This window comes from Danio aesculapii, chromosome 25 (genome assembly GCF_903798145.1).
Source record: "Danio aesculapii chromosome 25, fDanAes4.1, whole genome shotgun sequence".
Taxonomy (NCBI): domain Eukaryota; kingdom Metazoa; phylum Chordata; class Actinopteri; order Cypriniformes; family Danionidae; genus Danio; species Danio aesculapii.
The window spans coordinates 24,994,408-25,022,051 of NC_079459.1; the positions used below are offsets into that span (position 1 = coordinate 24,994,408).

At 29.9% G+C, this 27,644-nt stretch overlaps 1 protein-coding gene across 1 annotated transcript in view; it reads left to right on the forward strand.

Moving 5' to 3' along the window:
- Positions 1–2,944: 2,944 nt before the first annotated feature.
- ntrk3a (neurotrophic tyrosine kinase, receptor, type 3a) overlaps positions 2,945–27,644 on the forward strand; it is a 390,201-nt gene continuing 365,501 nt past the window's right edge. Inside the window, exon 1 of the mRNA XM_056451313.1 lies at positions 2,945–3,471. Within this exon, the coding sequence (XP_056307288.1) occupies positions 3,227–3,471 (245 nt within the window). The 5' untranslated portion in view covers positions 2,945–3,226. The remainder of the gene's footprint in view (positions 3,472–27,644) is intronic.

Sequence of the window (27,644 nt, forward strand, 5' to 3'; positions counted from 1 at the left end):
AATGTATACTGTGAATGGAATGTGCTTCTGTATTTTACAAAACACCGTTTACAGCTAAAAAAGAAAACTTATTATGCTTATATAAATGTTTTGTTGGGCTGTAAACCAAACTTTTTAAAAACAGATTTGAACTTGCAAGTTTTTGATTATTGGTATTTTTTTGTCGACAATAAATGCGATATTGCACTGTAAAACCCCAAAAGTTAAGGTAACTCAAACCATTTGAGGAATCCAATTGCAACAAGCACTTAAGTTAAAACTAATCCTAACTTAATACATTTGATTAAATGAAGCAATTTGAGCACAGTAAAACCCAATAAAAGAAGAGAACTCAAACCAACAGAGTACTCTAAAACTCAAGTTAAAGCAGCTCAAACCGTTTAAGGAAACCAATTGCTACAAACCATTTGAGTTCAAAAAACCTATTCTATATGAGTACTTACTCAATTTAAGTTGAAGCAATGAGGTATTTAATTAACTCATTACCTTCAACACAGAGTTCAAAACTCTTTTCAGATGAGTAGAACTTACTTAGTAAATTTTGAGTTAACTCCACATTTTATTTGATAAAGTTTACTGTTGGGTTTAAGAGTATGTGAAAGTTGTGATATTATGCACATGCGTTCTGTGTTCAGTTTACAATTAATAAGCTCTGCATTTAAATCGCATACTTATACCATAGTGAGAATATGGAGACAGTTTGTGGATACACTGTAAAACCCCAGTTAAGGTAACTCAAACCATATGATTGAACCGATTGCTACAAACCATTTGAGTTCAAAATCTAATCGTAATGAATACTGTGAACTTAATCCATTTGAGTAAACTAAGCAATTTGAGCACAGTAAAACCCAATAAATGAAGAGAACTCAAACCAACTGAGTACTGGAAAACCCAATAAGTTAAGGCAACTCAAACCGTTTGAGGAAACAGATTGCTACAAACCATTTGAGTTAAACTAGTCTATATGAATACTGTGAACTTTCTCCGTTTAAGTTGAAGTAATGAGGTATTTAATTAACTCATTACCTTCAACACTGAGTTCAAAACTCTTTTAAATTGAGTAGAATTAATGTTTAGTAAATTTTGAGTTAACTACAGTTGAAGTCAGAATTGTTAGCCCCCCTGCTTATTTTTTCCCCAATTTCTGTTTAACAGAGAGATTTTTTTTCAACACATTTTTGAACATTAGTTTTAATAACTCATTTTTATTAACTGATATCTTTTATCTTTGCCATGATGAAAGTAAATAATATTTGACAAGATATTTTCAAGACACTTCTATACAGCTTAAAGTGATATTTAAAGGCTTAACTAGGTTAATTAGGTTAACTAGGCAAGTTAGGGTAATTAGGCAAGTTATTGTATAACAACGGTTTGTTCCCTATCAACTATCAAAAAAAAAAATTCAAAAAAAAAAATTCAAAAAAAAAATAAATATATATATATATATATATATATATATATAATATATATATATATATATATATATATATATATATATATATATATATATATATATATATATATATATATATATATATAGCTTAAAGGGACAAAACATTTTGACCTTAAAAGGATTTTAAAACAATTTAAAAACGCTTTTATTCTAGCTGAAATAAAAACAAATAAGACTTCCTCCTGAAGAAAAAATATTATCAGACATACTGTGAAAATTGCCTTGCTCTATTAAACATTTGGCAAATATTAAAAAATAAAAATAAATTAAAAGTGGGTTTAATAATTCTGATTTCAGCTGTACACTCATTTCATTTGATAAAGTTGACGATTGAGTGTTACAGTGTGTGAAAATTGTGACATTATGCGCACGCTTTCTGTGTTCAGTTTACAGTTAATAAGCCCTGCTTATAAAATCGCATACTTGCCTACCATAGTGAGAATATGGATACAAAAGCAACATTTTTTTTGTTGTATCCACTGTTTTGTTATGGGTTTTGTTTGAGAGATTTGTGTAAGTGGTTTTAATTAAATCATTTTAAAGACATTGCTGCATGTGTTTATTTTTGTAGTCTTCATAATTGTCTTACAACATATGACTTGTGATTTAAAAACAACTAGAATTAAAACAAATAATAAATATATAGATCGGTCAAACAGCGATAACACACATAAACATATATTTAAAATGCATTTGATTATCATAAGAAAAAGAAATTGAAAAAATCATGGGCTGGTCTTTTGTGATAACCACACTGTAAAAGAAATTCTGGTTGCCTTACGTCTTTAAGCTGAATCAAATTAACCTTATGAGTCTTTTCACATTTTTTTACAGTGCAGTCTCGGGAAACAAAAGATCAGATTTTAATACCTTCATTGTAAATTAAACCATTTTAGGTAAAATCTAATTTAATAATATGTGTTAACATAAATAAGAGTTGCTACAAAGTAGTACGGATTTATTTATCTAAAATTCTAATAATACGTTTATTGAATATTTTATTTTATAACATGGATAAAAAATAGCCAACCATTCATAGACAAATTTTCAATGGTGCAAAGGTATTAGCACTCTTTTTATTTATTTATTTGTTTATTTATTTATTTATTTTCACGAAAAATAACTAATATTAAAACAGATGTTAGTCACTATATGATCTAACAGTAGGCTTATTTTGGTCTACTTGGGCATCCGCATTTGTCATATTACCGTTTTACGCTATTCTTATTGTTTTGTACACATTGTTTAGCAACAGTGTGCGTGCCTGTTGCAAAGTGCCTTCTTTTCCGGTGCAGATTTGATCGCTTTCTGCTGTTCGGCAGGTGCGTCAGTTTTTAATCTGCCCAGTAGGTGGGACTTGATGCTCGGAGCATGAACCTCTCTCTCTCTCTCTCTCTCTCTCTGTCTCTCTCTCTCTCTCTCTCTCTCCCTCTCTCTCTCTCTCCACTGCGCTCTGACGCTTTAGTCTTCAAGCCGGAGCTCCAACAACCTGGAACTGCGCGACAAACAGCACTGAGGAGACGGGAAAGCTTGTACAATGCAGCCCGTAGAGGAGGACAGCCTGGGAGCGTTGATTTTCGAGCCCTTTCTACATTGACGGAGTATTTCCCCCTGTTTTCCTGGGGACGTTATTGCGATCTCATTGATCTGACATACCTTCACTCTCATCCACGCGCGCGCGCGCTCTCGCATCTGCGTACGGATTGCAACCCGGAGCGCTCTCGACACCGCGTTCCCGCTAAACACTATAACCGAGCACCTGGAGACATGGATTTATTCTCCATCCCGCCTCGCGTTTGCTTGTGGAGGATCCTGTTTCTCCTCAGCATCTTCCAAGATTATATGAGCTCCATGCTGGACTGCCCGCCGACCTGCACTTGTTCTACCACGGACATCTTTTGCAATAAGTCTTACCAAGGGAATTTCTTTCCCCTCCTGGCACTACAGGACACCGTGAGCGACGGGAATACCACGAACAGCCTCCCGGACCTGTTTGAGAACATCTCCACCATGTAAGTCAAGCGCACAAGTGTCCATCACATGTTGAGTCCATGTGTGCATCGAGATCAACTCTCAGCCTCCCACTCACTCCAGGCTTTGTGTCGGTGTGTGGGATGATTAGAAGCGCTTTATTGACGGGCACGAGCTTAAAATCATCTTCATTTGCTATAGGAAGATGATTATGGAGTAACGTTGTAATTAAACGACTGTTAAGTCAAGGAATTATACAAATAATGGCAACATTTGAGTTTAAATGCGTCTGGGATTTTTCCTTCTTTCTTTCTGAGGCTTCTTCACAGAGAGGAGTCTTTATTGAAGCTGCTTTGTATTCAAGACAGGAATCCTAATAGGAATTTTGTCACATTCGTGATCTTCGTCAAAGGTGCATTGTGCTAAGAGAGAGGGGGTGAAGGGGGAAAAGAGCTTTGCATGAGTTTGAAGAAAGTGCATTGAGGTTTTAAAGTCTGGGTTGATGTTCCAATGCATGGCGAGTTGAAATATTAGTGGTGTAATAGTGATATGATGGTGTTTTAGGATAGATAAGAGAGCTGCGGCCCTCAGATGATTGAATGAATTGATTAATAACACCTCAAGCTGTTTGGCATTACTTCTGCCATATTAAGACTCAAAGGTTTTCCTCAAATGGGCCATTTTGTGTTTTCATTATGTAATATCAATAATTTAATGCTTCTAAATGAGTAAAAAAGCCAGACACGCAGTGTTCCTGTTGAATTATTTCAATGCCAATGCTGGATAAAAGAGTGCTTTTTGCTGGAACAAACATTTAGTTTGTGATTGATTCTTTGTTTGGGATTGTCTTTAAAAAAAAAAAAGATGACACTTTGTAATAGAGTTCTTGATTTCCTTGTTGGAAGGCGAACCAGATAATAGTAGGAGCTCAACAGGGAGATGTTTTTACAGCCCTGTTTCCAGTCACTTTGTAAGGCCACTAGAGGGGATAGTGGTAACCTTTTTCCAGCGTTGATGCTGGAAAGCCAGAGTTCACAGATCCCTGTATGTCTCTAAAGTCTAGCTTTTTTGCTTTCGACTAGTTATTTGCTTTTGAGCTTTAATTTCTATTTTAGTGCAGCATCTGTAGAGATTTCAGCACCACCGATGCTGGACAGCTCCTGTAACTCACCCACAATGCTGGTTATTCGTTGCATATTTCAATGTGTTTACTTATTTGACAAACTTCTAGTCTTTACTAATGGAAATCTGAAACTGGAGAGGTCTAATAGGGTACTTCGGGAGCACGATTGAGAGGTTTCCTGAAAAAGAGGCCTACATTTTTTTTTTTTTTTTAAGTTGGCATTCCCTGACGAGTCATCAACCCACTTCTATTGTATTCACTCGACCTTGACCAATTTACAAATGATGGTGGTTCTCCTTCAGGCCAACTCGCTTTAATGTTGCTATTAGAGCTAAAGTGAGGTGAAGCTGAAATCTTTGTGATTTTCAAGGCCGTTTAGAGGAGATTGGGGCCGAGTTGTCACGTGGGTGAAAGTCAAAAGAAATGTTACAGTTTGCATACATATAAAATCGTAATTTTATCTATTCTATATGCATTAAAGCAGTTCTTAAATGATATTTTTAACTAATATTTTTTTTTAAATGCTAACGATTTCTTTACTAATGCTATGTTTAGTTTTGTAACAGTTTTAGCTTTAGTTTTAGTTTTTAGATTTGTCGATTTGTTTATTTGTGTATTGTTTAAATTGTACTATTTATCTAGGTATCAGATTGAGAAATTTGGCTTTTAAACTAGTAATGGAGAAATTGATCTTTAAAATGTTGTAATAGTTGTTTGATGTTGTTGATTTTTATTTTATTTTATTAACAAAGTATTATCCCTTTTATCAGATTATTAATAATGTTTATTTTCCTATTATTATGTTTATTTTAAGTCAGAAACAAACACACACTATTTATTTATTTAAAACGGTTAATAATAGTGTTTATTTTCCTATTATTACTAATTATATTTACTTTAGGTCAGAGAAAAACACATTTTTTATTTATTTATTTATTTATTTATTTAAAATGGTTAATAAAAATGTTTATTGTCCTATTATTACTTATTTATATTTACTTTAGGTCAGAGAAACAAACACACTTTATTTATTTATTTATTTATTTATTTATTTAAAACGGTAATAATAATGTTTATTTTCCTTTTATTACTTATTTATATTTACTTTAGGTCAAAGAAAAACACATTTTTATTTATTTATGTATTATGATTAATAAAAATGTTTAGTGTCCTATTATTGCTTATTTATATTTACTTTAGGTCAGAGAAACAAACACACTTTATTTATTAATTTAAATGGTTAATAATGTTTATTTTCCTATTATTACTTATTTATATTTACTTTAGGTCAGAGAAACAAACAAATTTTTATTTATTTATTTAAAATGGTTAATAATAATGTTTATTTTCCTGTTGTTATATTTACTTTAGGTCAGTGAAACAAACACACTTTTTATTTATTTATTTATTTATTTATTTAAAATGGTTAGTAATAATGTTTATTTTTCTATTATTACTTATTTATATTTAATTTAGGTCAGAGAAACAGACACGCTATTTATTTATTATACTTATTTAAAAGTATATATTTTTATTTTTTTATATCTCTTGTTGGATTGCAGACACACTATATATTGTATTTATATACCCTGTTATATACAGAAATCAAAATCTCTAAATCATTGCAAAATATTGTTACAATTCGAACTGTTTTTAAAAAGCATTTTGAAACTTTAATGTATTACTTATGTACTCTTACTCATTACTCTTGTTGGCAAATCAGCATGTGATCTTTTTATATGTGCTTGAGGAACCACACAAAAAAAAAGACAAAGTCAAGACAACAAATAATTTTATGTCGCTTTAACTTATTTTATTAAGCTATTTATTAGTCAGGTTTCAACAAATTTTTCGAGTTATACAAAGTTTAACTTCATATTTTTTGTCAGTTTGATTAATATAAGTTGAGATGACAAGAACATTAAAAAAATTTAAGGTGGCATTTTTTTTTTACTGTGCATTTTTTTTCTTTTATCAGTATTGAAATAATTTTTTGAACATTTTAAATCAGTTTTAAACTGCAAACTTATCACATTGTCGCTGATTAAAAGTGCACTGTAAAAAATGCCGGGTTCCACAATTTCTTCATATAGTCCCAACGAAAATTGGTTAAATTAATTTAATCATTTTTACAAATTTAAGTGGTTTGAACATAAAACATTTACGTTGTCCCCAAAAAACCTTAAGAATTGTGTTGTTTCAACTCATTTTAAAGAAGTAGTTTAAACAAGCAGCAAAAGTCATTTTTGAGTCAACTAAGTCTTATCTGTTCATTGGCAAATTTCAAAATGTGTTTTCTATATAAAAATTATTGTCACTTTCTTAGAAATACATGTGACAACTAGTCCCAGTCTCTTCTTCTAGGTGAAAAGTGCTTACAGCCATGAATTGTTGCAATGGAGAAAATCCAGGACAGAAATGATTTAATTATATGCAAACAATAAAGGGTTTCCTGCATACTGGGACTGCAGCTTAAACACAAGTTAATTTGGTTTTGTTGTGCGGGCGTCGTGTATTACAAGGCCTCTTTTATTTACCGCTCGCTAATCAAATGTGAACTGTATTATTAAGCATCTGTTGTTTCGAATATTACAGTTTCTGAAATTTACAGCGGCCATAAATGCGTCTGCGTACATTTAAGTGTGGCTTATTTAACCACTAAAAATCACATTACAAGCAGAATAATAGAGAGGAAATGACACAAAATAGCATCACTATTATCACTACAACTCACAAATACTTTAGATACTGTACAGTAAAGCTAGTAAGTAACAGTATTTATTTGCATAATAGGGGGTTGAGGTTGATAATTTTGCAGTTTGCTTTTGAGATAAAGCTAAAGTACAGATTTAGGTCCCTTGTACCGTTATTTTTACAGTGTTTTATTTCTTCTGAGCTTTGTTGTATTCTTCTGTTTTTTGTTGTGCATCAGAGTAATCGAGTACCCTTGGTGTTGCTCATTTGTTTCCATCAAGCCTATCCATTACGCTAATTGTCTTTTTTTTGTACTCTCAATAATGGTATTTCTGTATTAGCAGTGCTATTCTTTTATTTCGCTAATGGAATGTCATAATGCGTGGACAGAATATAAACGCTATACCAGGTCCCTCTTGTTTAACTCTTTACGTTGCATCAAAAATGCTTCGTCATTTGAAAAGCATACAGATTTCATTAATGATTGTTCTAATTTCTAATTAGATTAATGCTGTGCTTTTTAATGCAAAGGATTTCTTTTATAGTGTAGAATTCTCATGTGTATTAAGATTTATGTGTTTGTTGAACTTATAATGTTGATGTATTAGCTTAAATCAAAGTGTAAAATAATAATAATAATAATGCTATAATAATAATTGTTGTTGTTGTTTTTTATTATTATTATTATTATTATTATTATTATTATTATTATTATTATTATTATTATTATTATTATTATGTAACTTTTTATAGACTGCATTGCACCTGTTATTATTTATAAATAAGTTACTTGAGTTTTTATGAAAGTTTTGTATGAAATAAAACATCATTTTATTATATTTTCTTATTCAAAGGATTAATAATATCTTTATTTTCATTCACTGTATTTTTAATGTCAGCGGTGTTTTTATATATATATATATATATATATATATATATATATATATATATATATATATATATATATATATATATATATATATATATTATACAGTTGAAGTCAGAATTATAAGCCCCCTTTGATTTTTTTTCTTTTTTCTTTTTTAAATATTTCCCAAATGATGTTTAACAGAGCGAGGAAATTTTCACAGTAAGTCTGATAATATTTTTTCTTCTGGAGAAGTCTTTTTTGTTTTGTTTTATTTCAGCTAGAATAAAACCAGTTTTTAATTTTTTTAAATCCATTTTAAGGTCAAAATTATTAGCCGCTTTAAGTATAGTCTACAGAACAAGCCATCGTTAATACAATAACTTGCCTAATTACCCTATCCTGCCTATTTAACCTAATTAAGCCTTTGAAGGTCACTTTAAGCTGTATGAAGGTGTCTTGAAAAATATCTAGTCAAATATTATTTACTGTCATCATGGCAAAGATAAAATAAATCAGTTTTTAGAAATGAGGTATTAAAACTAAGTTTAGAAATGTGTTGTTGTCCCTTAAACAGAAATTGGGGCAAAAAATAAACAGGGGGGCTAATAATTCAGGGGGGCTGATAGATATAAATATATTAGGGGTGTGATGAGATCTCGCAAGACTAAATCGCGATGAGATTTCTCGTCGAGGTGAAAAGTTGTCTCTTGAGTTGTGATAATATGATGGAGCGTGAGCGTGAATTAAGCACTGAAGATTGGAGGCAGGATTGGATTTAAACCACAAATCAAGTGCTTTGCACACACCTGGCAACCCGGGCTGCCTCTGTGTTGCACAGTTGTTTGCTTAGACGTGTGTGACATAACTGCTTTTTTCACTAGAGTTCAAAGGTTGCCTCGTGCAAAAGCAAAGGCAGCAACATCTGCCACCACACAAATTAACCATGCGATGGAATATATATATATATATATATATATATATATATATATATATATATATATATATATGAGGGGTGTGACAAGATGTTTGCTCCATGAGACGAGATGAGACGCATACATACAACAAAAAACATAAATTTTTGTGAATTTTTTTTCACTACAATTATATCATTGATCTATATTTTTGGTTGTTTTTGTTATTATTATGAATATTATTAGTTTTATTCGTTTTTTTATAATGCTACCATTAATAAAATCACTTCTGTCATGGTTATGCAGTCGGTCATACTGTACATCCTACCTATATGCAATAGCTTACACTAACCCTAACCAGTTAAATCAGTTAAAGTGGTAAATACTGATTACTGAATTCCATTGCAATTCCATTTGTCACTCCTCATAAGCTGAGTTTTATTAAGGATTCAGCGTGTGTGTTGTTTATAATGGAACAGGGAATTTATTGGCCACTAGTGCTAAAAAAACAACAACAAAAAAAACAAGTCGCTTATACACTATTGTTGATCATTCATTTATCCAGTCTCCTTTCGGCATCCCAAGGGTCTCTGTGTCTCTAGCCCGCCGTCTGAAAGCCTAATTTCATGTGTGATTTAAAAAAAAGAGTGGATTAGCAACAGTTTCAGATAGTCCTGCTCCCCCTGAAAATCTAAATGGAGCTACATTTGCAAAGATCTCCAAAGCTCAATTACACCAAAGCCTTTCAGAAAGCGTTTTTTTTTCCAAGTAGAGCAGCCGTTGCAAATCGGCACCTATAAAAGCCATCAGCAATGTCACGTACCTGCTTGATAGATGGAAAAGGGATGAAGAAAAAAAAAAAATAGGCCATTCATTTGAAGAACATTTTAATGGAAATTCAAACTGTGTCGACTGTATACTGATGTGTTGTGCTCATCGCTGTGTGTTAGAAAGATGGTTTCTTTCGTTTTACTTCACCCGCCTGCTTGATTGCTGCTTTCAGGTAATCAAACAATAGCTTCGGGGCACAAATGGATCTATAATTACACTCCTTATGTGACGATCAAACTTCTTTCTTGAGCAGGAAGCGGGAAGAGAGAGTTTGTTGCTTTTTAACAATTAAGGCAAAATGTTGACTGAGCTTTTAAAAGTCATTGGAAGGGATAGTTCACCCCCAAAATGAAAATGTACTCACTATTTACACACCATCAAGTGATTCCTTTATGAATTTAGTTATTTTCGGGGTTGAACACAAAAGAAGATATTTTGAAGAATGTTAGAAAGCTGTAAACATTGACTTCCGTAGCAGAAAAAACAAATACAGTGGAAGTCAGTGGTCACCGTTTTCCAACATTTTTCAGAAAATCTTCTTTTGTTGTTAGAAAAAAGATACTCAAACAAGTTTGTGACAAGTGAAGGGTGAGTAAATGTTGACAGAGCTTCAATTTCGGGGTGAACTATCCCTTTAAATCTCCCTTCCCTCCATTTTGATGCTTGGTTTGAGCTTCAGCAGATTGTTTTAACCACATCTATGTGCCTAAATGCATTTAGTTGCTGACATTTGATTGGTTTGTGATGCAGTGACCTGTTGTTGGCACAATATCAAATGCTTTAAGTATATTTCCATTGATATTTAAAATTTTTTAGTACACCTAGCTGACTTGGAACAGAGAATTGTTCAAACTATGACCTCCTGTTTCCTGGGGGTATAAATATGAGGTAACACAAAGGCCAAACTTACTCAATCATTCATCACATTGGGTAAACCCAAAGAACATAGTGGAGATTTGCAGCAAAAGGTGAGTTTAGCCATTATTGGATGCATTTCATCATTCACTCTTCCTTCACTTGTTCCGAACCTGTTTGAGTTTCTTTCTTCTCTTGAACACACAAGATGAAACAGATAATCTGTTCCTTAAAGCAGTGTTTCTCAACTGGTGGGTCGCGGGAACATTTTCCGTGGGTCACGGAGTGTGTGTGGTCAAAAAAACAACTAAAGTTAAATTTTTCACTTATTTTGCTTATACAGGACCTTTATTTTGAAATGCGCACGCGACAACCGTAACGTTTGCCATGTGAAATTTCATTTAATTATATCAACAAATATGTGGAAGCGAGTACGACCGTGAATATGTAAAGTATGGATTTACATATATTGACAACAAAAAAGGCTTGAAACCTCAGTGTGTCATATGTAGTGAGATGCTCTCACAAGAGAGCATGAAACCTTCTAAATTAAAACGACATTTAGAAACTAAACATCCTAGTTGCAAGGACAAACCTGTGGACTTTTTTCAAAGATGACTCCAATAGTTGAGGGCATCACAAAAATGCCTATCTTAATGTTCAAAACAAGTACAGGCACCTTACTGTGTAGCTCACCGTGATGCAAATGCCCACACAATAGCAGAAGAGCAAATAACTGGTGATTATTATAAAATGGTTATGATAATTTTAACCATTTTACTGTAATTTGCTGGTTTGTTCTGTTCAACAGGATCAGTGTTAATGTTTTATTAACAGTTCAATTTAGTTCATGGTAACTGAACCTTCCTTACCCTAACCACTGTTTACTGTATTTGAAGTTTTTACTTTGTAATATTTCTATAATTTGATACATTTTGTTAAATGACAGCAATAAAGTATTGTTTATTTGTAAGTCTTGGTGATTTTCTTTTGATTTATCTGTCACTACTTGTGTATGTTAACAAATAAATACAAATGAATTATAATTCCTAAAATTATATTATAGTTCCTAAAAATTTGGCTTGATGACCATGTAAAAATGTGGGTCCCATGGCCAAACCAGGTGAGAACCACTGCCTTAAAGGATCACGAAACGACAAAATACTTTTTTTGAGATGTTGACAGTCATATACGTGTCCCACGCTGCTAAAAACAGTATTAGGAAACATATATTTCACAAAAAAGTGAAAATTGGTTGTTTTTGCGTTATTTCGAGCAAATTCATTCTTCCGGTTTGAAAAGAAATTTTGAAGCTACGTCACGCGGATTAGATCCTTGTGTGAATTCCAATGTGTAGAATGGCTGTCTGTACTGGCGAGTACAACGTGATGTATAAGTTTTCATCATTCAAGAGATCATTCAATAGACTTGGTTCGAACCAATCAGTGTACTCTCTTGTGAATGAGCCGCAAGCTTATTAATATGCATGATCGCTTCGAAGACTGTTTTTTCCTTTTACAGTGATCAGACGGTAGAGAGACGTTTGGAGACATGGGTCGTCAGTGTTGCGTTTATAAATGTGCCACAACGAAGGTTTTGTTTTCAATTCCCCGCTATGAGAAGGCAGCTGGACTCACATGTGGATTACAGTGGTCTGCTAACACGCAACAAAAATATGTTTGTAAGAAACGTTTTTTACACGAGAGCTTTTCGCTTCTGGAAATTGTGAAATCCGGATTTGCCACTTGTCTTATTTAAAAAAAGACGCAGTTCTAGTTGGTGTTGATTGTCCTGTCTCTACAGATTTAATAAGCGTGTGATCAGTGTTCTTTTTGTTTATGTCTATTCAGAGGTAAAGTTGGTTAGTATCATCAGCAGTACTCTTTCCGTTTTTAAAGACACACCTTAGTCAAAATGATTTAGTTACTAAGTTTACAGTACGTTAATATCACCACAATGTTATGGAGTGAAAGATCCGCTGTAAATGCTGCTCTCTCAATGTAAACACCTTAATCAAACGTATAGGATTTTCGCCCCAAAAACACTAAAATGCACACTTCCAGCATCAGGTTTTTGATAATTAAGACATTTCAATTTGCTCATATTTACGGAGGGTGTCAGGGATGTAATTCAAGGCCACTGTACTTGTGTGAAACAAATTTATACAATAGATCATTCTGGTTCTTGTTTCTGATTTGTTGAAGCCTTTCCAATCTACCAGTTTCGCCAATGTAACCTCCTTACCTGTTGTTACAAGACTCAATACTCTTTAAAGTAGTATCTTGGTTATGTTGCTAATTGGATATCGCAGCCTGTTTATCAATGGAAAATGCAGTCAAACAGACAATACATGGAAAAAGTTGCACTGTTCAACTGAAGTGCTCAGATGTAGGTTACTCTTTGCTGGCTAATGTAAGCCCTAACGCTGATGCAGTTTTCTTTTTGTTGATAAGATGAATTACTTGGATTACATATGAAGTACAAACCCTTTGTGTTCCTAGTAAATATTCCAAAAATATATAAAAATCCAAAATAAAACATCAGCAAATGATCATCAATTTTGTATCCTGTTGAGAAAACCCTTACCTTGGATACTTCTTCTGGAATCTACCACTGGCTCTGATGCATGTCTCTATAGTGGTTAAACAAGAAATATAATTGATTTAGGGTTTATTTAACAGCAATATCTGGTCTCCGTCTTCTGTTATTTGTTCAGGAGCAAATAGATTTGACTGAGTTAAACAGATTTATTGATTTAGCTTTACACCATTTGGCAATATAATCCTGAAGAAATGCATCTTGGAGCAAGGTCTTGTTTTTGTCACAAATAAGACATCGCAATACTCATGATGCATTGTGATGTTTTTAAATTGGCTATGTTGGCTCTTGATTTTGACACTCTATAGTTGTTTCTTCTTAATTTACACACTTGTCCCCTAAAACTCTTGTATAAAAACAATATCAGACACTTGTCTGTGTTATATGGCTCTGTATCAACACTCTAGATACAGTCAAACCAAAATGTATTCCGACACCTTCAACATTTCTCACATTAACACAGTCTGTTCACTGTAGTCTAGAAATTGGTTATAAAATATGACAAGAACTTGCATTTAAACTGTGTCAGAACAAATTCATCTTGATAATGTCAGACAACTTTGACAGTAAGACACATTATGCAAGAACTATTCAGACAGTTTGTAGTGTGACAATATTTACAGCACTCTCAATACTGCGTTGGTTCACCCTTATCCTCAGTGACAGCCTGTAGTCTCTGCTGTCAAGCAGCTTCATGAAAACCTGAACCTCAATATTTTCCCAGAATCCTTGCAAAAGCTTGTTTAGTTGGGTTTAGTCCACTGTATGAAGTTTTCTTGGGTATACTGCTACAGTTGGCTTTATTTTTCAATTCCCATTTGCATATACTGTATGACCTATATTGTCCTGCATCAACTAGTAAAAACATGTCTGAATACCTTTCTCTTTGACCAAGTTAATGTAGAGTTCCAACACATCAGCCGTCAAAAGATACCTTACGTTGGATACTTCTTCTGGAATTTACCTCTGGCTCTGGTGAATGTCTCTATAGTTAGGAAACACGAAATATAGTTAAATTTGGCTATTTTTAGCAGCAATATCTGCTCTCAGTCATATGTTAACCTTACCACGGATACTGCTTCTTGAATCTACCTGTGGCTCTTGTGTATCTATAGGTGGTAAACATGAAATATAATTCATTTGGCAATATTTAACAGCAATATCTGGTATTAGTTATGTTAACCTTACCAATATATAGTTGGTAAACACTAAATATATTTAATTTTGATTATATTTAACAGCAATATCTGCTCTCAGTCATATGTTAACCTTACCATGGTCACTTCTGGAATCTACCTCTGGTTGTAGTGTACCTATAGTACCTATAGTTGGTAAACACTAAATATAATTCATTTTGGCTATAATCACCAACAATATCTGGCCTCTGTAATATGTTTTCCATACCATGGATACCTCTTTTGGAATCTACCTCTTGCTCTAGTCTAGTGTATGTATCTATAGTTGTTAAACACAAAATATAATTAATTGTGGCTATACTTAAAAGCAATATCTGCTCTCAGTCATATGTTAACCTCACCACGGATACTTCTTCTGGAATTTTCCTCTGGCTCTGGTGTATGTATCTATAGTTGGTAAAGACGAAATATAATTCATTTCGGCTATATTTAACTGCAATATCTGGTCTTAATCATATGTTAACCTTACCAATCTATAGTTGGTAAATGAAAATATATTTCATTTTGGCTATATTTAACAGTAATATCTGGTATTAGTCATGCTAACTTTACCAATCTATAGTTGGTAAACACTAAATATAGTTCATTTTGGCTACATTTAACAGCAATATCTGGTCTTAATCATATGTTAACCTTATCACGGATACTTCTTATATCTACCTCTGGCTCTAGTGTATCTATAGTTGGTAAACATAAAATATAATTAATTTTGGCTGTATTTAACAGCAATATCTGGTCTCAGTCATATGTTAACCTTACCAATCTATAGTTGGTAAACGAAATATATTTCATTTTGGCTATATTTAACAGCAATATCTGGTATTAGTCATGCTAACCTTACCAATCTGTAGTTGGTAAACACTAAATATAGTTCATTTTGGCTATATTTAACAGCAATATCTGCTCTGTCAAATGGTAACCTTATCACGGATACTTCTTCTGGAATCTACCTCTGGCTCTTGTGTATCTATAGTTGGTAAACACGAAATATAATTCATTTTGGCAATATTTAACATCAATATCTGGTATTAGTCATGTTAACCTTACCAATCTATAGTTGGTAAACACTAAATATAGTTCATTTTGGCTATATTTAACAGCAATATCTGGTATTAGTCATGTTAACCTTACCAATCTATAGTTGGTAAACACTAAATAAAATTCATTTTGGCTATAATTACCAACAATATCTGGTCTTAGTAATATGCTATCCTCTTTTGGAATCTACCTCTGGCTCTGGTGTATGTATCTATAGTTGGTAAACGCGAAATATAATTCATTTTGGCTATATTTAAAAGCAATATCTGCTCTCAGTCATATGTTATCCTTACCATGGATACTTCTTCTGCAATCTACCGCTGGTTCTGGTGTATCTATCTATAATTAGTTAACATAAAATATAATTCAGTCATACATTTCACAATAAAATCACAAAAAAACAAAAGCATCAGTCAGCAAGATCCTCTTTTATTGTTATTTTTTTCGTTACCTTTTTTGTTATAAACCAATAGTAGGCGTATGTGATATTGCTCAATATGCATCATAAAATCCCCAGTATTTATTTTTTTTTCAAACTGAATGTATTACTATCTGATGCAATTTGGGCCACAGCATCAGTTGTTTTAGTTTCACTATCTTTGACTCCTAAGGCGTCTTTTGTGCTGGCAGGTGTATTTATGTGCAAGGCCAGCTAATTTCAGCACAGTCTGTCTGGCTGCGGCTGCTGGAAACCATGTTAGAAGCTGTGAAATCATCCATGGCATATGTTGTACTATAGGAGAAGCTGGTAGAGGTGAAGCGGGTTATTATTATCCGAGGTAATGCGGTAGGATCCCATTTGCATCAGCTTATTTATTTATTTATTTATGTATTTTTGGTCGGTCTCATGCCCTGGATGTAAAACCCTTGTGGGAAAGGTCATGAGGATCGGGACGGTATGGAAATTCTTGCTGTGGGCTTTGAGAAATGCATAGAATATTCATGGGGTTTGTGGATGTTGTGTGAAACATGTCGGAGTAATCAGGCACCAACACTTTCCATGTGGATGGGGGTATGAAAAGTGATATAAAAGTTTGCTTTAAGGAATCTGATTGTTGATTACATTTTTAAAATTCCCAAAGAATGATTGATTAATATCTGTTTGGGGTCTCATAGATAGACCATTGATATCATGATTTTAATTTTTTTTATGTTCATTATCATATGATAATTTTTTATTTTTATTTTATTTTACTTATGTTTTATTTTATTTTAAAGCCTAACTTTTATACAAGTATCCCTCTGTCAGACTGTCTGTCAACATAATATGATTTTTATTTTATTTTATTTTATTTATTTATTTATTTTTTTAAGCCTAACTTTTATATAAGTATTCCCCTGTCAGGATGTCTAACATCATATGATTTTTATTTTATTTTATTTTATTTTATTTTATTTTATTTTATTTTATTTTATTTTATTTTATTTTATTTTATTTTATTTTATTTTATTTTATTTTATTTTATTTTATTTTATTTTATTTTATTTTATTTTATTTTATTTTAAAGCCTAACTTTTATGTAAGTATCTCTCTGTCAGGCTGTCTGTCATCATAATGATTTTTATTTTATTTTTAATTTTTTAATTTTATTTTAAAGCCTTGATTTATTGATATATTAATTTGGTATTTGATTTATTAATATATTATTGATATATTGAATTGATATCAATATCAATATATTCAATATCAATATATTTCATGTATTTTTAATTAACATTTAAATTTCTAAAATCATTTCATTTCAAATTAATTTTATTTATTCATAAAAAATTATATGTTAACTTTAATGAAAAAACGTATACATTTTCAAAGCATTTTATTTACGCAACTGAGGCACGTACTGGCATTTTAAATATATGGCTGTCTCAAGCATACCTATTCTAAATAAAAATCTTATTATATATATACATACATACATGCATACATACATACACACATACATACACACATACATACACACACACATACATACACACATACATACACACATAGGCGGAGCGTGTGTAAGGCTGGGGAAGGCTTAGCCTCCCCCTGGCCAGAGACCACGGAGGTAGCAGCAAAGAAAAAAAAAAAAAAAAAAAATGCATTGAAAACATGTCACGCGAGTGAGGCGTAATATGAATGTAATTTATTGTTGATGAGTAACACAACAATTTAGCTATTGTAAGTTTGTTAATCAAATTTAAAGTTCCCCTCCACACAGAAATGGAACTGTCCAACCCCGCACGTTGCACTGATGAGCGCTGTTTATTACTGGAGTTCACAGCTGCTCTGAAAACCAAACCAAAATTGCTGGCCAGCGTACTGTTCTGATTTGCTGGTCAAGGATAAAATGACAAATGAGTATTACGAGAGGGGTGTAATAATATATTACGCTGGTTTAACTTTCAGCAATAAATGAAATTGGTAGTTTCATTGTAATGTAGTCTAGCCTATAGTGTAGTAATCTTGTTTAGGCAATCGTTTGGAGTTTCACATTTTAAAGGTCAAATATTTATTGCTGAATTACAAGTTTGGTTTTCAATTGGCCTCGTGGAAAAGAGAATGATTTCGTATTCTCAGGGCCGGCGCGTCCAGAGGCGACCTAGGCAGCTGCCTAGGCCGGAAGAATAGTGAGGGCTGTGTCCTCTCTAATATTAATTATTATTATTATGATTATTATTGGTAATAGTAATAAAAGCAACAAGGAGTAATAACTTAATTTGAAACTGCATACAGTAAGTAATAAATAAGTATTTAACAGTTTTTAAATATTTAATAAATGCCATCTTGATGAACAATATAAATTTAATTCGATATTTTTTAAATGAAAGTAAAAATAATAAAAAATAAATAAACTGACCCCAAACTTTTGACCGGTAGTGTAGATCAGTGGGTTAGATAATAAAATAATTAAATGTGCGTGTTGAGTATAATAGACGTTTGTTGATAGGCGGTGCTTTTGTTAAAACCTCTACTTGGTAGGTCGCAAATCTTTTTGAATGCATTAAAGGGCAGCGCATATATTTACACGCCAATTTGCACATAACAGCTGCACGTATAACGTTGTAAATAGTAATAAACCTGTACATAAACTTGTCAATTTGCATTCTCTATTTCTATTTTTTTAAATATATTCATTATCTGTTTATTGTCCTGTCTCTGTAATCCTGTTGCACTGTAGAAGCTCTGTCACGAAAACAAATTCCTCGTATGTGTGAACATACCTGGCAATAAAGCTGATTCTGATATATTAGCCTCACCCTGGAGTTTGTTCACCCTCTGCCTGTGTATATATACAATAAATAAATAAGTATATATATATATATATATATATATATATATATATATATATATATATATATATATATATATATATATATATATATATATATATATATATATATATATATATATATATATATATATATATAAATTTCAATATATATATATAAATTTCAATATATGAGAGAGAGAGACAGAGAGAGAGAGTGAAGGACAAGCATCAATTGATTTAGAAATCAGCTCTCTTATTTCTCTTATCCTCATTACCTGAAGCTCATTTTATAGCGTTTAACAACTAGAGACCAAACTACTTTGAAGAAGCGGGTAAAATCCAATAACATCTGCCTTGTTTCTTCCTTCACTTTAGTTTCAGTAATTGTTAGCTCCGTCTTCTTTGCAAGAAAATCAAAACGACCTCATGCATAAAAAACAAAACAGCTTCTGTTTGAAAAGACGGGCGGTTTAGCTTAAAGGCCTTTTTAATGACGAAAAAAGAAGCTCGTTCGCTAGTCTGAAGTTTAAGAAAAGTCCTTGTTTTATTTAGTTCCTATTTGTTTACAGAAGCACAGGTGCAATCTGTCAGTTTTCGGGGAGCCTCAGGTGTGGGATCAAAAGAAAAAAAACAACACCTGTGTTTTCTTGATGTTTTTTAACCTAGAAAACTCCAGTGGTGTAGAATCCACTACATTTATAAACCCTTTGTGACCTTATAATAATGAAACAATTTTGTTAAGATTGTACAGTTCTAGCAATACAATTTAATAATAATGTTAATTATAATAAATAAGATTTATAACAGCAGTATAAACTAATAATATTAATAGTATTGCAAAACGTTAGTATAATAAAGGTATTTGTAATATGATGATGATGATGATGATGATCATAATATAATAATAATAATAATAATAATAATAATACTTTATTTATAATAATATTAAAAATATAGTATTTGTAATAGTTATTTATTAGTAACAGCAGTATACAATAATATTAGTAGTATTGCAAAGATGTTAGTAGCAATAAAGGTATTTGTTCAATAATAACAACAACAACAACAACAACAACAATAATAATAATAATAATAATAATAATAATAATAATATTAATAATAATAATAATAATAGCAAAAGTACAAATTAATAGTTTTTATTAACTGAATATAAATACAAATTATTATTGTTATTATTATTATTATTATTATTATTATTTTGTTGTTGTTGTTGACATATAAAACAGCCACCAGTGTAATGTCTGCTTGCTTTATAAGTTCTTATGACCTTTTCTGTGACCTTGATGGCTCAAAAAGCTTTTTGTTTTTTTCATTAATGTACAATATCAGTGACATAAGCTCATGCATGAATGAACATGTCATGTACATTATCAAAAATATTTCAGACACTGCAGCATGCTAATAACCCAAAAGTCCGCTCTGGCTAATGTATTATTTGTATAATAATAGGATTTGTATAATAATAATAATAATAATAATAATAATAATAATAATAATAATAATAATAATAATAATAATAATTGTTGTTGTTGTTTATTAATAACAGCAGTATAAAATAATACTTTTAATATTATTGCAAAAAAGTTAGAAAGATATTTGTTTTATTATTATTGTTATTAATTACTACTACTACTACATCATCATAATAATAATAATAATAATAATAATAATAATAATAATAATTGTTGTTGTTTATTAATAACAACAGTATAAAACAATACTATTAATATTATTGCTAAAATGTTATAAAGATATTTGTTTATTATTATTATTATTACTATTATAAATTATCGTTTTGTTCATTTATTAATTTATATATCAATTTATTTACTCATTTAAATACAAATTTATGCAGTATATTCATTTAAACATTTATTCAAGTAACAGTAGTATAATTAGTGATTAAATTAGTATTATACAAGTATAATACAAATAGTAATTAAATATTTTAGTAATAAAGGTCTGTACATTTTATTGGACTACTATCAGTACATAATGACTACATAATAATAATCATAATATACTATTAATAACAATAATACATGCATAATTATTTATTTGTTTGTTTGTTCATTTATAGATTAATTTAAATATGTATTAATGTTTTTATTCAATTGTTTAAGCCACCGTACATAATAAAATTAGTAATTTAGCATTTAGTAATGTTTAAATATTAGTAGGAATACATTTACTAATACTACTACTACTACTACTTCTACTACTAATACTACTACTAATAATAAATTATAATAACAGGAGCGTTTGTTTTAATTTAATATTTTGTACATTTATTTATTAAAATAAGTAGCAGTAGTAATAATACATTTATTAATAATTATTAAATACAATTGTGCATAATTGTGTTTTACTTCTACAATTACTACTACTACTATTAATAATAATAATAATAATATAAGCAGTACTAGTTGAAAAAAAAGCATAATAAATTATAATTATATTATTATTATTAAGCACTTTGTATGGCCTTTTCTTTGACCTTGAGAGCTCAACAAGCTTTTATGTTTGTCATTATGTTATGATATTAGTGACGTAAGCACATGCATGAATGAACACGTCACATACATTATCAATAATATTTCAGACACTGCAGCCTTTTAATAACCCACTAAAACAGCCTGATGAATGCAAAAGCTCTCACTAATGCGCAGATCATTGATTTCAGCGTGAACTGACCCTAGTACAGTAATGACCAGCGTCCATCTCCGTGACCCCTGTTGCTCATAATGTGTCTTTTATGATAACCATAATGACAGAAAGATCAATAAATAACAGCATATCCCTGAAAAGCTTGATGTTGCGGACGCAGATATGAACATGTGACATATTTAAGGTCATGTTAATGTGCTTGTTTGCACTTTTCCATTTAGCGTGTCGTATTGAGTGCCTGTATTCTGTCATAAATAATGTGGTGTTGTTAAATTGGGGCAGCGTTTGATATTGATTTGAGATTCTTTCTGTAACTTTAAAATAGGCATTTTTTTCCCCCCTGATATGGGGTTGATGGAGTTCAGAGACTGCTGTGTGAGAGGCATGTTGACAGTGCTGGACTGATGTAAATATACTATAAATATACTGTAAATGTAATGTAATATAATATATATATATATATATATATATATATATATATATATATATATATATATATATATATATATATGTATATATATATATATATTAAGAAGTTTTTTGTAGGAATAACAATTGTGTTTGCATTTGATGATGATGATAATAATTATAATAATATATGTAATTATATAAATATTTCATATTATATTAAATTAAACTAAAAGGGGATAGTCTTTTATTATTGTTATTGTTTGTATTTTTATTATTATTGTTTTTTTCTTATTAATGAATGGAAAAAAACACAAAAAACTAAGTAAAGTGAGGAATTTTTACATTAACAACAACAACAACAACAATATTTGATATTACATTAAATTTAGAGCACTGTCTTTATTTGTATGTTGTTGTTATTATTATTATTATTAATATTATTGTATAGCTTAGTAGCAGCATTAGAAATACAATTAAATAAATAAATAAATATAAAAATAAGTTACTAGTTTTTACATTAAAATTATTATTATTATTATTATTTATATATTATTATTATATTTATAATAACAATAATAATAATAATAATAATAATAATAATAATAATAATAATAATAATAATAATAATAATAATAATTATTATTATTATTATTATTATTATTATTATTATTATTATTATTATTATTATAAATAGTTTATATTTTATAATATTTCATAGTATATTAAATTAAATACATGAAAAGGTCATTATTATTGTTATAACAGTAGCAATATAGATGAAATACAATTAAATGAACGAATTAAAAAATACTAATAAGTTACGCATTTTTACAATACTACTAGTACTACTACTGCAACTACTAATACCAAAACAACAACTACTACTATGATGCTATTACTTATACTACTGCTACTGATGCTATTACTTATACTATTACTAAAACGACTAATACTACTAATACTAATACTAATACTAATAATAATAATAATAATACTGATACTACTACTAAAACAACTACTACTAATACTACTAATAATAATACTAATACTACTACTAATACTAAAACTACTACTAATACTAAAACTACTAATACAAATACTACTACTACTACTACTACTACTACTAAAACTATTCCTACTACTAATACCACTACTACTATTACTACTGCTACTACTAATACTAATGTGACTACTACTACTACTACTAATAATAATAATAATAATAATAAAACTAACAAAAACTACTACTACTAAAACTACTAAAACTACTACTACTAATAATAATACTAAAACTACTACTACTAATACCAATACTACTACTACTACTACTACTATTACTACTACTACTACTACTACTACTACTACTACTACTACTACTAATAATAATAATAATAAAACAACTACTAATACTACTACTAATACTAAAACTACTACTACTAAAACTGCTGCTGCTGCTACTACTACTACTACTACTACTACTACTACTACTACTACTAATACCAATACTACTACTACTACTACTACTACTAATAATAATAATAATTTTACTACTAACAATAATAATAACAATAATAACAGCAGTTTATTTGTTATAATTTGATATTTTGTACATTTATTAGTACAATTAGCAGTAGTAATAATACATTTATTAATAATTAATACAATATAATTGTGCATTGTTTATTAGTAGCAGTGTCAAATAAAATAATTGGACAATAATAATAATAATAATAATAATAATAATAATAATAATAATAATAATAATAATAATAATAATAATAATAATAATAATAATAATAATAATAATAATAACATGTCAGTCCACATCTCATCTCATCTGACATTTGTATACCCTGTCTGAAAAGTCTAGTGGCTGGGAGTTACCTTGTCTAGTAGGTTATAACATAAATTTTGTTTTTTTGTATTTACATAGATAAACATGGCCACGGTGTAACTGCACAGTACAGTTACGCGCTTATTGCCACATTATATCATTATGATAACATATGATATCATTGCCTGATCTCCTGAAGATAAATACCAAAATATAATCCAACCAGAATAACTACAGCAGTCGCGATCATCGATCTTATATTAAGTGAGAGCTCAACTTACCCTATTTCTTAGGGGTAAGTTTTGAAGTCCTTCCCCCTCACACTCTGTTTCAAGGGCCAAGGGAAAGGGAATTGGGCCTAAGTAGGGAAATAAAATTGGGATTGGGCCTAAATTTCTCAACTCACTCTGCTGGCTTTACGTGCTGAAGTTGAGTTGAGATGAAATGATGGCCGCTGTTGTGTTGAAACAGTTTGATGCAGAAACTCTCCTGCTGCTTCTACAAATAAGATGCACAGCGCTCTGTCAGACACACACTGTGAACACTTCTGTCTGTGTGTTTGATGGGGAATCACTCACTGCATTTAGCTGAACACATTCACTTATGACAATGACAGATGGACATCTCAAGGTCATCGCGTGGATGTTTGGAGATAATTGCGGTATAAGCAGGGTGTTTTGTTTTGTGTAGTTTATTTGCCGTTTCTTGTTTTGCGTGTTTGGCTCTTTTGTTTGTAGGTTACTGTGTTTTGTTTTAGTTTTGTTTGTTTTTTTGGTGTTTTTCTTGTGTTTTTGCTCTTTTTAGTTTAGTTTTTGTTTTGTTTTGCTGTTTTAATTAAATCTTTTGCTTTTTTGTTTTGTTTAGCTTTGTTTTGCTTGTTTTAATTTGTTTTGTTTTTTGTTTTTGTTTAGTTTGTTGTTCTGTACTTTTTTTGTTTAGTTTGGTTTGATTTTTTTTTTCATTTTTTTTGTGTTTTGTGTTTTGTTGTTTTTTGCTTTTTTAATTTGTTGTGTTTTTTGCTCTTCTGTTTAGTTCAGTGCGTTTTGGTTTTGTTTTGTTGTTAATTGTTTTGTTTGTTGTCTTGTGTTTTTTTGCTCTTGTTTAGTGTTTTTGTTTTCTTTTGCGGTTTTAATTTTTTATTTATTTTTTATTTATTGCTGTTTTATTTGTTTTTTGCTCTTTTGTTTTTGTTTTGTTTTAATTTGTCAAACGGTTCTATATTGTTTTGTGTTAGTCATTTCTTTTTTGCTGTTTTGTCTAGTTTTTTGTTCTGTTCTGTATTTGTTTTTTTGGTTAGTTTTATTTGTTTTTTTCAGTTTTTTTTCTCCAGTTTTTTGTGTTTTGTTGTGTTTTTTGCTCTTTTTCTTTTTTGTTTAGTGTGTTTTGTTTTTGTTTTGTTGTTTATTGTTTTGTTTGTTTTTGACGCTTTTCTTGTGTTTCTTGCTCTTGTTTTTAGTTAGTGTTTTTGTTTTGTTTTGTTTTGTTTTGCTTTGCTGCTTTAACTTTTTTTAATTTTTTTTTTTTTGCGTTATTTACTTTTGTTTTGCATATGCCACAACTTGAAAATATATTTTCTTTTTTACGTTTCTTTTGCAGAATATTTTAATATCCCTGGTATGCATACAACACATAATAACATTAGCATACATAAACACTTTTAATCAAGCAATTGTCTGTATATAAAAGATCCTGGCTTAACATGTTTAAACTCCTATCTGTCTTAACACCATTGTTCTCAAATGGATTTTCCCTTTTTTCATTACATTTTTTTTTTAATTTGCTGTTTATTTCAATATTTGTAGTATTTTATTTAAGTTGCCAAAATGTTGTCATTCTTCCATCCAGTTCTTTGTGTTATTATTGCATGTTATTTTAATTATACAATTTATGTCTTATTGAAATGAATTAAGTTTATTTTATTTTATTTTATTTGTTATTGCATTTTATTTTAATTATACATTTTATGTGTTATTGAATTGAGTTTATTTTATTTTTGCTTTAATTTCTTAGAATTATATATATTTTTTATTTATTTGTATTTTATTCTATAGTATATTATGTTATATTTTAGTTTTATGTTCATGCAACATTTATTAACCCAGTTATGCATTAGTGATAAAATAACCTTTTATAGAGTTATTGTAGTTTTGCATAGATGCTTGTTTTGCCACAATGCAACTCTTATCAGTCATAATTCCTTCATCGGGACTTACAAAGATCTCACATAGTGACCGAAGACCATGATTAAAAAAAAATATTGATCTCTCTCTCTCTCCTTTCAGCACATGATAAAACCCCTTCCCCTCATTACCCCTTCAGAGGACATAGAAATTCCTATTATCTCTTTATGGCAAGGAAAATTGTAAATGGACAGTTTTCGCATCTGCTTTTCTGAGCCACAGAAGCAATTTTGAGCCCTAGTCGATGACGAAAGTTAATGAAACACAAGCACATCCCAGCGATTTTTCTCTAATTCAATAAAAACGCATCGATTGGGCCAAAAGTAATGGAATAACGGTGACAGTGACGTTTCAATCTACAATAATCTGCACTATAGATGGAGTTTTGGCTCTCAATCATGGAGATGTTGGAGGTAATTTCATCCGCTGCTGTTTTAGATTTCCTCCGTTTCATTTTCTCTCGCTCTCGTTTTTTCTGTCCCTCCTTCTTTTTCTTCTCCTTCTTGCGGCTGATCTTTTATTCATTGCATGGCTAATGAAGCGTCTGATAGACTGTGGTTCATTTTTTGGCAGAGAGCAGATGATGAGACTCGTCCACAGGTCGGCAGCAGCGGTGGCTTTTACCATCACTTTTTGCATGCTGCTCCCTTTTGCTTTCTTGGGTGTATTTGGTGCATTTTTCTGTTTGGTTTATTTGGAGCGGTTAGGGAGCATTCAAGGGTTTGATAGTAACATGTGCAGTTGATCACAGTCTGTTCTCAGTCCAGTAAACGCTAACGCTGGATATGCAGCATACAGGACTAAAAGCATTGACTACTTTTATTTTATGAATTATTATTATTATTATTATTATTATTATTATTATTATTATTATTATTATTATTATTATTATTATAGTAATAGTAATAGTAATAGTGATAATGATAATACAATAACTATAATAAGAAGAACTAACAATAGCAACAACAACAACATTAGTACAAAATATTATTATTATTATTATTATTATTATTATTATTATTATTATTATTATTAACTAACAATAACTACAATATTAGTACATAATAATAAATTAATAACCATAATAATAATAATAATAACTAACAATAACAACAACAATATTAGTACAAATTATTATATTATTATTATTATTATTATTATTATTATTATTATTATTATTATTATTATTAATTAATTAACAATAACAGCAATATTAGAACAAAATAATAAAACAACAACAACAACAACAATAATAATAATAATAATAATAATAATAATAATAATATTTTGCACTATTGTTATTGTTAGTTCTTCATATTTTATTATTATTATTATTATTATTATTATTATTATTATTATTATTATTATTATTAATTAATTAACAATAACAGCAATATTAGAACAAAATAATAAAACAACAACAACAATAATAATAATAATAATAATAATAATAATAATAATAATAATAATAATAATAAAATATGAAGAACTAACAATAACAATAGTGCAAAATATTATTATTATTATTATTATTATTATTATTATTAACTAACAATAACAAATATTAGAACAAAATAATAATAATAATAATTATTATGATTATATAAAGAACTAACAACAACAACAGCAACAACAATATTAGTACAAAATAATAATAATAATAATAATAATATTAATAATAATAATAATAATAATAATAATAATAATAATAATAATAATAATAATAA